This window comes from Anabrus simplex, chromosome 9 (genome assembly GCF_040414725.1).
Source record: "Anabrus simplex isolate iqAnaSimp1 chromosome 9, ASM4041472v1, whole genome shotgun sequence".
Taxonomy (NCBI): domain Eukaryota; kingdom Metazoa; phylum Arthropoda; class Insecta; order Orthoptera; family Tettigoniidae; genus Anabrus; species Anabrus simplex.
In genome coordinates, this window is record NC_090273.1 from 89790754 (window position 1) to 89809246 (window position 18493).

The following is an 18493-nucleotide window of genomic DNA, read 5'->3' on the forward strand; positions in this document are numbered from 1 at the left end:
ATAGGCAACGGCTGAACACTGGTTCGGGTAAGTAGACACTCAGTTTATCAAGAGATTGTCCACTGGTCGACTCCTCGACTGGTCGACTGGATACCTTTCCTTCTGGGGAAGGTTAGAGAATCAAAGAGTATATAGCTCACAATAATATTCGAAAACTGGGGAAGGTCAGAGAATCAAAGAGTGTACAGCACAGAATAATATTCTTCCATGATAAGAGAAAGTGTATATTCTCTGGTTGGACACATAGTAATCAAACATGGCTGCATGCAATGGCGTTACTAAGGAAGAAAATCACATAATTAGATCAGAATATTAATGAAAGTGTCAGGCGCTTAGCAACCTGTTAAGTACAGAATGTATTGCGGGTTAGGGTAAGCCTTTGCCTGCAATTATTAGAGTGATCATTTAATGATCTGATTTTATGATTACTCAAAGTTGGCTGAACTTGAGATCTATCAATGTCTCATGATTCACTGGCGGGTAATTCCAGAGAGAATAAAAAAAAATGAAGCAAATCGGTATCGTAGAACAGATAGACGGATTTTCCAAAGCTGTTTTTAGTAAACAATTTTGATATATAGATGATGATAATAATAATAATAATAATAATAATAATAATAATAATAATAATAATAATAATAATAATAATAATAATAATAATAATAATAATAATAATAATAATAATAATAATAATAATAATAATAATAATAATAACTGCACTCATTATTTTGTCATATTAATTATGTATAACCTGAGAGAATACATACCTGGATCTGTTCGAAGGGCACCTCAAATGTGAATGACTCATTGTAATAAGGATTCAGTGTACACTTCTTGATACTAGTCTTCTTCTTCTTAAGCCTCTTACCATTCTGCATCAGAGCAATCTTCACATATGGATCTGAAACATACATTCACCAGCATATAAAAGGATATTGTTTAAAGAGGAAAAGATTTTGAGACATTGAGTCAGCCTCATGGTCTAGGGTAGCACACCTGCACCTCACCCAGAAGCCAGATCCTGGCCAGATCAGGGATCTATTATGTGGATCTGAGTGCTGATTCGATCATCCAATTAACCTTTATGATTATAATCGAGGAGCAATCTAACGGTGAGATTGCTGCCCTGGTTAAGAAAGCCAAGAAACACAGCCAAGAGGATTCGTTGTGCTGAGCCCATATCACCTTGTAATAAGCAGGCCTATAGTTTGAGCACTGGTCACTTGGTAGGTAAAGGCTCATCAGGGCTAGTGCTGTGGAGTGTATTTTGTTTGCAATGGTCATAGAAGGGGCATTTTATTTTGGATGATTTACATACAGATGATTCTTTGATTCATCACTTCGAAAGCAGCAAAGAAAACAGTCTAAATTAATTCTTGCGTGATACAGCATCCACATCCAGAGATAAAGCATAAAGTTTAAAAATTCCAGCCCAGTGTTTTAAGACAAGGAGACAACAGTATGCAGAGTATTTCAGTGGGTGCGTGACTAAAATAATTGTATGACAATCACCATCTTACAATACTGATAAAAGAATGTTGATGTTCCCTTGCCATATTAGAATACAGTATTTGGAAAACACAATTCACTACTTGTTACTCCAAGCCAATCACATTCATCAATAAATCTTTCTGGCTGAGATGTAGATCAATATACTGTATTGTAAGTTCCTATCATTAACAAAATCAAAATAATATTTTATTAACTGCTGGCAGCATTTCAGTTTTAACACTGCTGCAGTATAGCATGTGTTTCTCATCAATTAACTCATTCAGTTTGCATGTATTTGGATGACACTGTACAGTTTTGTAGGATATTGTTAAGATTGTTTTAGATTTTTTATTTTGAATTTGAAATAAATGGGTAAGTGGTGTATGAAGAAATAAACAATATGTAAAGAGACGTGAGAACGTCATCTTCATTGTAGGTGATTGGAATTCCTTTATGGAAGAGGGAGAGTGGATAATGGAGTGGTGAGCCGCTATGGACTGGACCAAAGGAATGAGAGAGGATAACAGTTGTCTGAATTTTGCACAAGGAATAATCTTGTATTAACGAACACCTTGTTTCACCACCATAAAAGGAGATATACATGGATAGCTCTCGGACACATTGCAAGGCATCAGCTTCATTACATCCTCGTCAAGCAGAGATTTAAGAATCAAGTTAAGGATAGCAGGAGTTACCCATCGGCAGATGTTGAGAGTGATAATAACTTAGTAATGATGAAATGTGAGTTCAAGTTCAAATAATTATGAAAGATAGACAGAAGGAAAATCTGCAAAGACAAAAGCTGAAGGAAGGATAAACCATGGAGTTAGTAAATAATACACTGGAGGTAGCAATGGTGCTGCAGTCGCGTGCGAAGTTGAACGAGTGCGCTGTTTGGCAAAAGCTAGATTGTTTGGCACTGTCACTACTGGGTCTTCCCGATAAATTGAAGTATATACTTCTCTGAAAGAAAATGCCAGTCTCCTGTGAAGCTTTTGGCTGCATAGATAGGTTCATAAAGGGCAATGGCATATCATTTCACAGGTATTTTCCTTGAAATTCTTTTCTGTGCGTATAAAATAATACTTTGCATTACACTTATTGTCATGTGAATTGGCCTACTTGGGCTGACTTCATGACTGATTCCACTGTCAGCGTGAATGAGATTCTTTAGATCCTACTTTGAAGACTGAAATTAATGTTTTATGAAATATAAGGGATGACTAAATGGTCATGCCTTTGAAAGCGAATATCCACAAAAATCATGTGTGTGATACCGAGTGAGTGGCTGCAGGCTTTAGGTCACATAGCTGTCAGCTTGCATTCAGGAGATAGTGGGTCTGAACCCCACTGTCAGCAGCCCTGAAGATGGTTTCCAATTTTTTCACCAGGCAAATGCTAGGGCTGTACCTTAATTAAGACCACAGTCGTTTTCTTCCCACTCCTAGCCCTTTCCTGTCCCATAGCCATCGTAAGACCTATGTGTGTCGGTGCAACGTAAAACTAATTGGCACAAAAAAGAAAATAAGAAAAGATGTGCATGATAGCCTGGAACTGTGTCCGTTTTTCACTTTTTGTGTGTATTTATAGTAGGCCTATTAAAAGCTATTGAATATCATTTGTGTATGTATAGTTTGTTGCTTTCTCTGTGTATAATATGTGTAGCAGTCCCCATTCATACCTTACCAGATTTTACAGTTTAGAGACTAGATGTGCAAAACCGTGTGAGCATCTGAGTCCTTTACTTTTGTCAATATTATTCCCTTAAATGTCATAAAGGACTATATACAAGCTTAAAAATTTATTGACCAAGCGAGTTGGCCGTGCGGTTAGGACCATGCAGCTGTAAGCTTGCTTTCGGGAAATAGTGGGTTCATACCACACTTTCGGCAGCCCCGAAGATGGTTTTCCATGGTTTCCCATTTGTACACCAGGAAAATGCTGGGACTGTACCTTAATTAAGCCCACGGGTGCTTTCTTCCCACTCCTAGTCCTTTCCTATCCCATCATCGCCATAAGGCCTATCTGTGTCGGTGCGATGTAAAGCAAATTGTAAAAATTATTGTAAGTATTTTTTCAGTTCTCTTCAATCATATAATTTACCACTCACCCTTTCCATTAACGAAAATCATTTTACAAGTTAAAATCTTAAAGCAAACCATACATTTCAGGAAAAGCTAAAAAAAAACTCCATAATAGGCTGAAACCACAACCGAGTATCATTTTCCACTTGTAATTATGTTTAGAAAACATCAACAGTAGTAATAATAATAATAATAATATTGGCCTTACGTCCCACTAAGTACTTGCACAGTTTTCGGAGACGCTGAGGTGTCGGATTTTTTCCCACGGGAGTTCTTTCATGTGCCGCTAAATCTACAGTATCTACAAGAGACTGACATATTTGACCACCTTCAAGTATCACCGGACTGAGCCAGGCTCGAACCTGCCAACTTGTGCTCAGAAAGTTAGTGTCTAAACTGGCGATGATATTATTTTGTCTACTTCATCCGAAAGTCTCGCCAACGCTTTTAGGCCTAAAAACTCACTCATCTGCTTTGTACGAGAGAGGACATTTTCAGTCATTGGGCAGAATTATACCAAATTCCTGGTCATATACACCAAAAATAGCAAAATATACGTGCCCTCCTTCTAAACGTATGTTGTTTAAAAATTTAATATGAACAGTAAATTTATTTTGACTTACTTAACTGCACTTGAACTTGACTAATGGAAACATCAGTGTGTGTCTAGTTCTGTGCTGGGAGTCATGGGATGAACTTCAATGATTTCAATTTCATTCTGATTTTTTTCTTCATTACAGTGCTATGATACAATTCCATTTAAATGATGCATTTTTTATGCTTTTCGAACTACTCAAACTATTAACCTTTTCACTTCAGTGAACTGCTGTAGCAATTGAGGGAGATCTGTACCGGATAGCCATGGACTGCTCTAACAGTCACACAGGTTTGATGCTGCAATGCTGTACGTGCTTCACTTTGGTAGACTGCTGGAGAAGTTTGATCTTTGTGATATCTAGCTTTCTTTTTTTTTTTTTTTTTTTTAGTTTGTAGTTATTAGCAGAACCACCAGATGTCAAGGACAATCAGTTCTCAAAAATAGCACTTCTATAAGTAGCTCACTTGTGAAATCCTTACATCATGTGTTCCCCTCTACAATACTATGAATCGTCTTTATTGATAAGGTCACATTAAAAAATATTAGTGAGACATGTTTCATCCTGCTTTTGAGACTGTGGCTGAAGATGTCTTTTAGATATATTATGTAGTCTTATCAATAAAGATGATTCATAGTATTGTAGAGGGAGAACATTTGGTGTAAGAATTTCACAAGTTAATACTTAACAAAAATATGGGCTCAAATATGAAATTTATCACATGTAGTAATCAACACGTGGCTTCAAATCATTCTGGTACCATATTCCATGTCAGAGAACCCATATGCTGCAGAGGAAGCTCTTACCCTCATTCTGGGTAATGATTTTTCTAGAATATGAAGATGGGGAGGATTTAACTCTCTCAGTGTCCAGAGCTACATGTCTAAAAGGAGGATGAGAAGCTTTGCATGTATGAAAACAACAAATATGTGCAGTGATATTGAGCTGAATTTTATATTTTAAAAGAAACTTGGTCAGCCTGTTGTGTCTCAGCAACGTGAACAAATGTGAATGAGAATGCGGAGAGTAGAAAGTATCCCATACAATGGGTACTAATAGCTCTCCAGGCTCTTATTCTCAATGCCACGCTTTCTCTCTCACTTAGTCAGAATGAAATGGTTAAATGACAAGAAACATAAAACACTATGAACCTGTGCCACCTGTTTGTTGTCAGATGTAGTTACGCAGTGTTTTAAATGTTGATTGTAATTTGTTGGTAACCAATAGCCACAAATGCACAAAATGTTAAACGAACTTCCACAACAAATTTTGAACTCAGATTAGTGGGTAAATACCATTTAATAATGTACAATACTGTCAATCAATCAATCAATCAATCAATCAATCAATCAATCAATCAATCAATCAATCAATCAATCAATCAATCAATCAATCAATACTGATCTGCATTTAGGGCAGTCGCCCAGGTGGCAGATTCCCTATCTGTTGCTTTCCTAGCCTTTTCCGAAATGATTTCAAAGAAATTGGAAATTTATTGAACGTCTTCCTTGGTAAGTTATTCCAATCCCTAAGTTCCCTTTCTATAAATGAATATTTGCCCCAGTTTGTCCTCTTGAATTCCAACTTTATCTTCATATTGTGATCTTTCCTACTTTTATAAACCCCATTCAAACTTATTAGTCTACTAATGTCATTCCACGCCATCTCTCTGCTGACAGCTCAGAACATACCACTTAGTCGAGCAGCTCTTCTTCTTTCTCTCAATTCTTCCCATCCCAAACATTGCAACATTTTTGTAACGCTACTCTTTTGTCGGTAATCACCCAGAACAAATCAAGCTGCTTTTCTTTGGATTTTTTCCAGTTCTTGAATCAGGTAATCCTGGTGAGGGTCCCATACACTGGAACCATACTCTAGTTGGGGTCTTACCAGAGACTTATATGCCCTCTCCTTTACATCCTTACTACAACCCCTAAACACCCTCATAACCATGTGCAGAGATCTGTACCCTTTATTTACAATCCCATTTATGTGATTACCCCAATGAAGATCTTTCCTTATATTAACACCTAGATACTTACAATGATCCCCAAAAGGAACTTTCACCCCATCAATGCAGTAATTAAAACTGAGAGGACTTTTCCTATTTGTGAAACTCACAACCTGACTTTTAACACCGTTTATCAACATACCATTGCCTGCTGTCCATCTCACAACATTTTCGAGGTCACGTTGCAGTTGCTCACAATCTTGTAACTTATTTATCACTCTATAGAGAATAACATCATCCACAAAAAGCCTTACCTCCGATTCCACTCCTTTACTCATATCATTTATATATATAAGAAAACATAAAGGTCCGATAATACTGCCTTGAAGAATTCCCCTCTTAATTATTACAGGGTCAGATAAAGCTTCACCTACTCTAATTCTCTGAGATCTGTTTTCTAGAAATACAGCAATCCATTCAGTCACTCTTTTGTCTAGTCCAATTGCACTCATTTTTGCCAGTAGTCTCCCATGATCCACCCTATCAAATGCTTTAGACAGGTCAATCGCGATATAGTCCATTTGAACTCCAGAATCCAAGATATCTGCTATATCTTGCTGGAATCCTACAAGTTGAGCTTCATATTTCACATGTGCACTGCAGAACTGTCAAAACACTGTTTCACAACAATAAGTTTATATGTTGTCGGCCTTACAAGGCTTGGAAAAAAAAAAAAACCCTGGTAGGTTCTTCAGTCTGCCAAAACTAATTTTGAATAAATAAATTTATAAACTACCTGAAAAAGAAACAACTTGATTAAAATAGAATGACGTGTTTCGTTCTTGAAAGAACATTATCAGATTCTATCAAATCACACTGAAAAATATTTAGAAATGTGAACCATGTGACCTTGCCGCAGTGGGGAGGCTTGCGTGTCCCAATGAAGCAGGTAGCTGAGCCACAGGTGCAACCATATTGGATGGTTATCTGTTGAGAGACTAGACTAAGGAATGGTTCATCGAAAGGGGGATAGCAGCCTTTCAGAAGTTGCAAGGGCGGCAGTCTGGATGATTGACTGATATGGCTTAGCTGTGTTGATACTGCTACACGGCTGAAAGCTAGTTGTTTTACGTCGCACCGACACAGATAGGTCATACGGCGACGATGGGACAGGAAAGGGCTAGGAGTGGGAAGGAAGCGGCCGTGGCCTTTAATAAGGTACAGCCCCAGCATTTGCCTGGTGTGAAAATGGGAAACCACGGAAAACCATTTTCAGGGCTGCCGACAGTGGGGTTCGAACCTACTATCTCCCGAATACTGGATACTGACCGCACTTAAGCGACTGCAGCTATTGAGCTCGGTACGGCTGAAAGCAACGGGAAACTACAGCCATAACTAACTCCCGAGGACATGCAGCTCTCTCTGTATGAATGATGTACTGATGATGGCTTCCTCCCGGGTAAAATATTCTGGAGGTAAACTAGTCCCCCATTCAGATCTCCGGATGGGGACTACACGAGAGGGGGTGATCATCAGGAAGATGGATACAGACATTCTGCAAGTCGGAGCGTGGAATGTTAGAAGTTTGAATCGTTGTGGTAGATTAGAGAATCTGAAAAGGGAGATGGATAGACTAAAGTTAGATGTAGTTGGTATAAGTGAAGTACGTTGGCAGGAAGAACAGGATTTCTGGTCAGGCAACTACCGAATTTTCAACACAAAATCAAACAGAGGAAATGCAGGAGTTGGTTTAATAATGAATACAAAAATAAGGCAGCAGGTAAGCTACTATGACCAGCATAGTGAAAGAATTATTGTCGTCAAGATAGACACCAAACCAACGCCCACCACAATAGTGCAGGTCTATATGCCTACTAGCTCAGCGGATGATGAGGAAATCGAAAGAACATAAGAAGAGATAGAAGATTTAATACATGTAAAAGGTGACGAGAATCTAATTGTGATGGGAGACTGGAATGCAGTGGTAGGCCAAGGAAGAGAAGGTAATACAGTAGGAGAATTCGGATTGGGACAAAGGAATGAAAGAAGAAGTCGGCTGGTTGAATTCTGCACTGATCATAATTTATTCCTTGCCAATACTTGGTTCAAACACCACAAACGACGGCTATATTCGTGGACGAGACCCGGAGACACTGGAAGGTATCAAATTATCTTCATTATGATTAGGCAGAGATTCAGACACCAGGTGTTGGATTGCAATACTTTCCCAAGAGCAGATGTGGACTCTGACCAAAACTTGTTGGTCATGAAATGCCATCTGAAGCTGAAGAAATTGAAGCAAGGAAAGAATGCAAAAAGATGGGATCTAGACAAGTTGAAATAAAACAGTGTGAGGGATTGTTTCAAGGAACATGTTGCAAAAGGACTAAATGAAAAGGCTGAAGGAAACACAATAGAGGAAGAGTGGACAGTCATGAAAAATGAAGTCAGCAGGGCTACTGAAGAAATGTTAGGAAGGAAGAAAAGATCAACTAAGAATCAGTGGATAACTCAGAAGTTACTAGAGCTGATTGATGAACGACGAAAATACAAGAAGCTAGAAATGAAGAGGGCAGAAAAGAATACAGATGATTAAAGAATGAAATGGTAGAAAGTGCAAGGTAGCTAAGGAAGAATGGCTGAAGGAGAAGTGCAAGGATCAGATCAAAAATTGGATCAAAAATTGGATCTGATTTTTGATATGCTCTATTGGTGGAAAAATATCTAATTCCCTTCATGGGAATTTAGTATTACCAAGTGCAAGGATGTCGAAGTTTGTATGGTCCTAGGAAAGGTAGATGCTGCACACAGGAAAATCAAGGAAATGTTTGGAGAAAGGAAATCTAGGTGTATGAATATTAAGAGCTCAGATGGAAAGCCACTTCTAGGGAAAGAAGACAAAGCAGAAATATGGCAGGAGGATATCCAACAGTTGTATCAAGGTGAAGATGTAGGTAATTTGGTTCTGGAACAAGAAGAGGCTGTTGATGCTGATGAAATGGGAGACCCAATTTTGAGGTCAGAGTTTGACAGAGCTGTGAGCGACATAAATAGGAACAAGGCACCTAGAATTGATGACATTCCCTCTGAATTACTGACTGCCTTAGGAGAAACCAGCATGGCAAGATTATTCCATTTAGTGTGTAAGATGTATGAGACAGGAGAAGTCCCATCCGATTTTCAGCAGAATGTTGTTATACCTATTCCCAAGAAAGCCGGTGCTGACAGGTGTGAAAACTATTGCACCATTAGTTTAGCATCTCATGCCTGCAAACTTTTAACACGTATTGTTTACAGAAGAATGGAAAAACTAGTTGAAGCTGAGTTGAGAGAAATCAATTTGGCTTAAAAAGAAATGTAGGAACACGTGAAGCAATCCTGACTTTACATCTGATCTTGGAGGATCGAATCAAGAAGGACAAGCCCACGTACATTGCATTCATAGATCTAGGAAAGGCATTCGATAATGTTGATTGGACCAAGTTATTTAAGATTCTGAAGGGGATTGGGATCAGATACCGAGAACAAAGAATTATCTACAATCTGTATAAAAATCAGTCTGCCATGATAAGATGTTAAAAATTAAATAACTGGAGGTTCAACCTATTCAATACTCAAAAGAAAGAAACGTAGCAATCACATTTCTATTTAAATGGGACCGGTTTCGACCTTAGTCTAGGTCATCATCAGCCATAAAAAACATGTAAAATGTTTAAGAATGTTGGAGGTCAGTTTTTCACTGTTAGGCACAAAGACACGACATCACATTCTGTTCTGCACAAAGTCACAACATTAACAATCAACTTGCGAAGATCAAAAAGGCTTGAATTCGCAGATGAACAGATCTGTAGATGAAAGCCGCCAGCTCCCGGTGACTACGTGGCACACTCAAGGTCACGCACTGCGGCCAAACACCAAAGCAGAGTGGAGAACGTTTCGAAGGTCCAGAACCTGTCACGGCTGCGGGAAGCCAAGTACGTATATAAAAATGTACGATGCCAATTAGTATAACCGAATGAGCACCCGTACTCAAGCTAAGATCTTGGTAAACAGTTGATTTGAAAAAACAATTGTAGAGAGAAGAAAAAAATGTAGTAAAAAGCGCAATATCGGAAAACAAATGAAAACTTATATGCACAGTGCGCTATTTAAAAAAAAAATTTTTTTAGGTTATGATTGAAGTAGTCGAAGTTGGCGCAAGACAAAAATTTTTGAAAGAGGAGAATAAATTAAACGAGGAAGAGTGATAGTGAAATAAGAGAAAGAATAAAAGAAATTGAAGTTAGATGGTAATGAGGAAAGATAAGATAGGGAAATGAAGGAGGGGTAGTTTAAGGTGGGTTAGGAGGGTGGGTTATTGGAGGTAGAAAATGTGGGTGGGAACTATGTAAGACATGGAAAATAGAATTGGGGTTTTGGAATTTGGAATTTTTGAGAAGAAGAATTAGGAAGTCAAAAAGGATATTGGGTTTTTCAGAAATGTCGTTTAAATTGAAATTAGGGTTGAAGTACTGGTCAAGGTGGATAAAGCAATTTTCAGTAATGTTTAAGAGGGGGCCTTTGTTAATGATTTTAAGTATGTTTATGTCATTGTCAATACTGGTGAAATTATGTTTGGAGTCTTGTATGTGCTGTCCTATGGCAGAGAATCTGTTGTATTTAATGGCGTTGACATGTTCAGAGTACCTGATATTGAAGTTGCGGCCAGTTTGTCCGACGTAGGAGGAACTGCAGTTGTTACATTTAAATCTGTATACACCAGATTTAGAAAAGGCATTAGACTTATTTAGAGATTTAGAGTTGTGTAAGATATCAAGACTTCTATTGTTAGTTCTAAAAGAAATTTTCATATTATGTTTTTTAAAGATATTAGTTATTTTATAAGCATCCTGAGTAAAAGTGAAGGTGGAAAAAGCAGTTGGTTTTATTGTGTCTTTAGATAAAGTGGTTTTTGGACGGTGTTTGAATTTGTTGATAATGCGGTTAATGAAGGAGTTGTTAAAGCCATTAAATTTAGCAATGTTGCGGATGGTGTTTAATTCATTATTTAAATCTTTTTTGGACATAGGGGTGTTGAAGGCACGAAAAATTAAGCTGTTATAAGTAGCACGTTTATGAGCTTGGGGGTGCGAAGAATCTTGTCTTATTGTAGTTGCTGTTTGGGTTGGTTTTCTGAAAATTTTGTAAGATAAAGAAGAAGGATGTCTAGTAATAGTTAGGTCTAGAAAATTAAGAGTTTGGTTGTGTTCTGATTCGAGGGTGAATTTAATGTTAGAGTCTAAGTTGTTGAGATGAAGAAGTGTAGAGGCTGCGTTGGTTGATTCCTCATTTAATATTACCAATGTGTCGTCGACATATCTCGCCCAAAAGAGGATGTTGGAGAAATTATTATTATTATTAATTCTTGTGTTTTCTAAGAAGTCGAGGTAAATTTCAGCAAGAATGCCAGAAGCAGGTGAGCCCATAGCCAAGCCATCTTGTTGATAAATGGTGTTGTCAAAGGTAAAATAATTATTGTTGAGAACTAATTTTAAAATAGACATGAAGTCTTGAATTTCAAGTTTACTTAGGTTACTGAATTTGTTTAGGTTGTTGTTTATAATGGGGAATAATTTTGGAATTGGAATACTAGGGTACATGTTGACAATGTCAAAAGAATGGAGAGAAAAATTTGGTTGGATTTCAAAATTTTTTAATTTGTTGATTAGATCAGAAGTGTTTTTGATAGATTTGTTGGATAAAAATCGATAATTTTTTAGTAAAAATGTTTGGATGAATTTAGAAGTGTTGTATAGGGGACTGGGTCTGTAATTGATAATTGGACGGATAGGAATGTTAGTTTTGTGAATTTTAGGGAGGGCTTTGGCAGTGGGTAGTCCAGGGTTCATGTTTATTAGTTTAGTTTTTTCTTGATCTGTGAGGAGAAAGGAAACGTTTTTTAAAGTATGTTTGAGTAGGCGTTGGATTTTTGTGGTTGGGTCTTTTTTTATTATAGAAAAAGAAGGGTCACTGAAAAAGTTTTTGGTTTTATCTAAGTAGTCATTTTTATCCATTATGACAGTAGTGTTGCCTTTATCAGATTTGGTGATAATGAGATTATTGTCATTGATTTTCTTTTTAAGATCTGAAATGGATTTATTATCTTTAATTAAATTATTATTATTATTATTATAATTAATAAGAGAAGTGTTTTTGTTATTGTTAATGAAGATTTTTTCAAGTTTCCTTTTTACTTCATATCTGATTTCATCTTGTTCATCTGTTGGCATTTTGTTAATGGCTATTTCAGATTATCTTTCCTCATTACCATCTAACTTCAATTTCTTTTATTCTTTCTCTTATTTCACTATCACTCTTCCTCGTTTAATTTATTCTCCTCTTTCAAAAATTTTTGTCTTGCGCCAACTTCGACTACTTCAATCATAACCTAAAAAAATTTTTTTTTTAAATAGCGCACTGTGCATATAAGTTTTCATTTGTTTTCCGATATTGCGCTTTTTACTACATTTTTTTCTTCTCTCTACAATTGTTTTTTCAAATCAACTGTTTACCAAGATCTTAGCTTGAGTACGGGTGCTCATTCGGTTATACTAATTGGCATCGTACATTTTTATATACGTACTTGGCTTCCCGCAGCCGTGACAGGTTCTGGACCTTCGAAACGTTCTCCACTCTGCTTTGGTGTTTGGCCGCAGTGCGTGACCTTGAGTGTGCCACGTAGTCACCGGGAGCTGGCGGCTTTCATCTACAGATCTGTTCATCTGCGAATTCAAGCCTTTTTGATCTTCGCAAGTTGATTGTTAATGTTGTGACTTTGTGCAGAACAGAATGTGATGTCGTGTCTTTGTGCCTAACAGTGAAAAACTGACCTCCAACATTCTTAAACATTTTACATGTTTTTTATGGCTGATGATGACCTAGACTAAGGTCGAAACCGGTCCCATTTAAATAGAAATGTGATTGCTACGTTTCTTTCTTTTGAGTATTGAATAGGTTGAACCTCCAGTTATTTAATTTTTAACATCAATAATTTCAATACGGAACAATGAAATTTTTATCTTTAAATGCCATGATAAGAATCGAGGGCTTTGAAAAAGAAGCAGCAGTCCAGAAAGGAGTGAGGCAAGGCTGCAGTTTGTCCCCCCTCCTTGTCAATGTTTACATAGAACAGGCAGTAAAGGAAAACAAAGAGGAATTTGGAAAGGGAATCACAATCCAATGAGAGGAAATCAAAACCTTGAGATTTGCTGATGATATTGTTATTTTGTCTGAGACTGCAGAAGATCTCGAAAAGCTGCTGAATGGGATGGATGAAGTCTCGGGTAAGGAGTTCAAGATGAAAACAAATAAGTCCAAAATAAAAGTAATGGAGTGCAGTCGAACGAAAGCAGGTGATGCAGGAAATATTAAATTAGGAAATGAAGTCTTAAAGGAAGTAGATGAATATTGTTATTTGGGTAGTAAAATAACTAATGATGGCAGAAGTAAGGAGGACATAAAATGCAAATTAGCACAAGCAAGGAAGAGCTTTCTTAAGAAAAGAAATTTGCTCACTTCAAACACTGATATAGGAATTAGAAAAATGTTTTTGAAGACTTTTGTGTGGGGCGTGGCATTGTATGGAAGTGAAACATGGACGATAACTAGCTCAGAAAGAAAGAGAATAGGAGCTTTTGAAATGTGGTGTTACAGAAGAATACTGAAGGTGAGATGGATAGATCGAATCACAAATGAAGAGATACAGAATCGAATTGGCGAGAGGAGATCGATTTGGCTAAATTTTACGAGAAGAAGAGATAGAATGATAGGACACATCTTAAGACTCCCAGGACTTGTTCAGTTGTTTTTTGAAGGAAGTGTAGGTGGTAAGAACAGTAGGGGTAGACCAACGTATGAATATGACAAGCAGATTAGAGCAGATGTAGGATGCAATAGTTACGTAGAAATGAAAAGGTTAGCACAGGATAGGATGGCATGGAGTGCTGCATCAAACCAGTCTATGGACTGATGACTCAAACAACAACATAAACATTTATGGGTTCGAACCCCACCGTCAGCAGCCCTGAAGATGGTTTTCCGTGGTTTCCCATTTTCACACCAGGCAAATACTGGGGCTGTACCTTAATTAAGGCCACGGCCGCTTCCTTCCCATTCCTAGGCCTTTCCTATCCCATCGTCACCATAAGACATAACTGTGTCGGTGCAATGTAAAGCAAAAAAAAAACGTTTATTTCTGTTTAAATGCTTAAAAACTTGAAATTTGGAACTTACTTTAATGAAGTTCTCACTTCCCTCCACTCTAGCCTAGCATAGAATGCAAGTTGTTGCATTACCATTACTCTGTTGTTGGCGTGAGTCCAGCTGGCTAGTCAGTCCATTAACCTTGCCCATGCCATGCCCCCCCACAATGGCTAGGTCAATAGCATGCTCAAACTTCACTTTTAGGTGTTTTATTTTTAGTGCACTTATTATTATTATTATTATTATTATTATTATTATTAGTATTGTTACTATTATTATCATCTTATTAAAATTGTTTTGTAAACTGTGCAGGGGTTCTTAATGAGCATTTAATTAACTTCCTGTTATACCGGTAAATTTCTGTTATGCCATTTTCTCTTTAAGTCCAGTCTTTTGGAACTGTACTTGCTGTTATTATTATTATTATTATTATTATTATTATTATTATTATTTCAAGTTTCAGATTGATCATGTTGCCATGGATAAAGATTATCATAAAGAAATTTATAATGTCAGAGTCCTCCGTGGGGTAGACATTGACTCGGATCATTATATCTCAAAAATAAAAATCAAGTTAACACCAAAAAGGAAACACAAACATAATCATCTCAAAGCAAGGAGAAATTATGATCCCAGTTACTTAATAAATAATAAAATATATTTAGAGAGATCCAAAACACCTTTAAATGACAAATTAGAGACAATGATCAACAAACTTAAAACCATAGCTGAAGAAATTGCCCCAATCAAAAGGAGAAAGAAACATGCGTGGTGGAACGAGGAATGTGACAAAGCAATTCAAGCAAGACACAAGGCACGGATAAATGATCAACAGAGGAAAACGGAAAAATCTCGAGAAGAACTAATTAATGCCAGAAGACAAACAGCTAAAGAAATTAGGACAATTAAAAGGAATTATCAAAAGGAAATGCTTAGCACTATAGAAGAAACATTCAATCAGCATAAAACAAGAGACTATTACAAAACATTCAAGCAATATCAATCTAAATTTACCCCTCCCACACTTATGTTAAGAAATAAAAATGGTAAAATGGCACACAATAATCAGGATAATGCTAACATTCTTGCAGAATACTTTAAAGAGTTACTTAATTGTGAGGATCCTGTGGAACATTTAGAATTTGATCCTAACCCAAAAAATAAAACTCCATTACAAAAGATTATACCACCAGTTTACAATGAAGTGAAAACGGCAATTAATGCACTTAAAAACTACAAAGCAGCAGGAGAGAATCAAATAGTAGCAGAAATATGGAAGAATGCTAATGATCAGACTATTCAAAACCTACATAAATACATCATTGATATTTGGAACACGGAGAAGCTTCCTGAGGAATGGAATACAGCGATAATCCACCCGCTGCACAAGAAAGGTGATCGCTCCGATCCAAATAATTATCGGGGGATATCCTTACTTGATATTACATACAAGATTTTATCCAAGATTATATACACAAGAATCCAAGAACAACTCGACCAAGAACTTGGAGAATATCAGGGAGGATTTCGACCAGGTAGAAGCTGTCCAGATCAAATCATTAGTTTAAAATGGATAATGAAGCACCAAAGAGTTCGAAGTAAGGGTCTGGTCATCACGTTTGTAGATTTTAAAAAAGCATACGACAGTATTCATCGTGACTCATTATTAAAAAGCCTTAAAGAATTTGGCTTACATCAAAAACTTGTTAACCTCATTAATATGACTTTTAAAAATACGAAGGCAAAAGTTAAATTTAGAGGTGAATTATCAGAATCATTCACTATAAGAACTGGACTTCGACAAGGAGACGGACTTTCACCATTGTTATTTAATTGTGCATTGGAGAAGGTTATGCGTGAATGGAACAAGAAATGCCAACCAACTATCAAGATCGGTAGAAATATTAAACTCAACTGCCTTGCTTTTGCGGACGATTTAGCATTACTTGCAAATACAATAGAAGAGGCTAAATTTCAAATTGAACAACTAGAAATTATAGCTAAAAAAATGGGATTACAAATTTCATTTGAAAAAACAGAAATGATGCCAACTTTTAAAGTTGATTTACCAGTTATTCAGCTGAACAGTAATAAAGAGATTAAAATTGTTCAGAAATTCAAATATCTTGGGGAAATAATAACATGGAACACAAATGAAAAAGAAGCAATAGAACACAGAACAACTAAATTTAAACAAGCACAAAGACTTACCTGGCCAACCTATAAAAAAAAATCTCTTTCGATAAACGCTAAGCTGAAACACTATAATTCCATAGTTAAACCAGAGGCAACCTATGCTAGTGAAACTTTATTTAAATTAAATGTAAAATCTACAACAGACAAATTACAGAAAACTGAGAGAAGAATTCTTAGAACAATTATTAATAAAAAACACCAAGTTGATGGACAGTGGAGATTGTTGCCTAACAACATTGTCTATCGTGAATGTGAATCAATAATATCTACAATGCGTAAAAGAAGAATTTCCTTTTTCTGTCACATATCAAGATTAGCAGACACCAGGATATTGAAACAACTATTCGATTACTTTTTGAAGAATAAAATCAATAATAATTGGTTCAAAGAAGTTCAGGACGATTTGGAAGAATTGGGTATAACTCGGCAACAAATCAAAGACAGAAAAGAGAAGAGGATTTTGAAGAACAAAAGCATAAGTCTCAAACTAAAAGCAGTTGAACGGAAACAATATACTATATCGGACACACAAAGGGCTTCCAGGTCGGAGAGGATGAAAAAGTTCTGGGAGAAGAAGAAGAAGAAGAAATTAACTCAAATGTATTGATTTCAGTGCTCCAATGTGGGCGTAAAATATGTAAATAAATAAATAAATAAATATTATTATTATTATTATTATTATTATTATTATTATTATTATTATTATTATTATTATTATTATTATTATTATTATTATTATTATTATTATTATTATTATTATTATAACTCTGTGGCTCAGGCGGCAGCATGCTGGCCTCTCACCTCTTGATTCCATGGTTCAAATCCCAGTCACTCCATATGAGATTTGTGCTGGACAAATCTGAGGCAGAACAAATATTTCTCTAAGTACTCTGGTTTTCCCTGTTATCTTTCATTCCAGCAACACTCTCAAATATCTTTTCATCTGTCAGTTATTAATCATTGCCTGAGAGGAGTGCAACAGGCTTCGGCAGGCAGCACAATTCCTATCCTCGCTGCTAAATGGGGGCTTCATTCATTCCATTCCTGATCTGGTCGAATGACCGGAAAAAGGCTGAGAATTTTTAAATTATTTTAGTAATTTATTAATTATTATTAAACTGATATCTTCTTAATGCCTATGTATTTGGCTTTATTCTCGATATGTAACTTTTATATCTGTGTTGATGTTTTTGGCCTGTACTTGTAGTTTTATCATCATCACATACATGTGTTCCGAAGGCTGAATGCCAATTGTATCTAATCGCTCTTTATTTATTTATTATTTCTTATTTATTCAAAATTAGTTTTGGCAGACTGAAGATCCTACCAGTTATCAATTAAGAGTCAGAACTGAAAAGATATGGCTTCAGATATAACAAAACTAATTAAATTATTCATAGTGAGCGGCATGACTTTGATGCTCCTTTCTCTGTTCCAGTAGACAAGGAGTGGTATATAGTTCGACACCCACTGCACCATTGAGAACACTGCTGTTTTCTCAGAATGCTGAATGATGGCTACTTGCGTACCATGTTGAGTGATGTACTGTGCATATAGTACAAGTACAAGGAGTATATTTTTTAGTGGAGAGGGCAGACTGTACCTTATGTCGATAGATTTTGTTATTCTGACAGTGAGAAATTAGAGAAGAGAAAACGATAAAATAAAAAAAAAAGCAAATGGCAGTGTAGTTAGGGTCGCGCAGCTTTGAGCTTGCATTCGGGAGATAGTGGACTCGAACCCCAATGTTGGCAGCCCTAAAGATGATTTTCCATGGTTTCTCATTTTCACGCCAGACAAATGCTGGGGCTGAACCTTAATTAAGGCCATGACCATTTTCTTCCCACTCCTAGCCCTTTCCTATCCCATCATCACCGTAAGACTTATTTACGTCGGTGCGACATAAAGCAAAATAGCAAATTGTAAAAAAAAAA

At 36.5% G+C, this 18493-nt stretch overlaps 1 protein-coding gene across 4 annotated transcripts in view; it reads right to left on the reverse strand.

Moving 5' to 3' along the window:
- The window catches only part of Syt1 (Synaptotagmin 1), a 327591-nt gene that overhangs the window by 16669 nt on the left and 292429 nt on the right, over positions 1-18493 (reverse strand). For all 4 annotated transcript variants that reach the window (XM_067153882.2, XM_067153879.2, XM_067153880.2 and 1 more), the window contains exon 9: positions 768-901. In XM_067153882.2, the coding sequence (XP_067009983.1) occupies positions 768-901 (134 nt within the window). The remainder of the gene's footprint in view (positions 1-767; positions 902-18493) is intronic.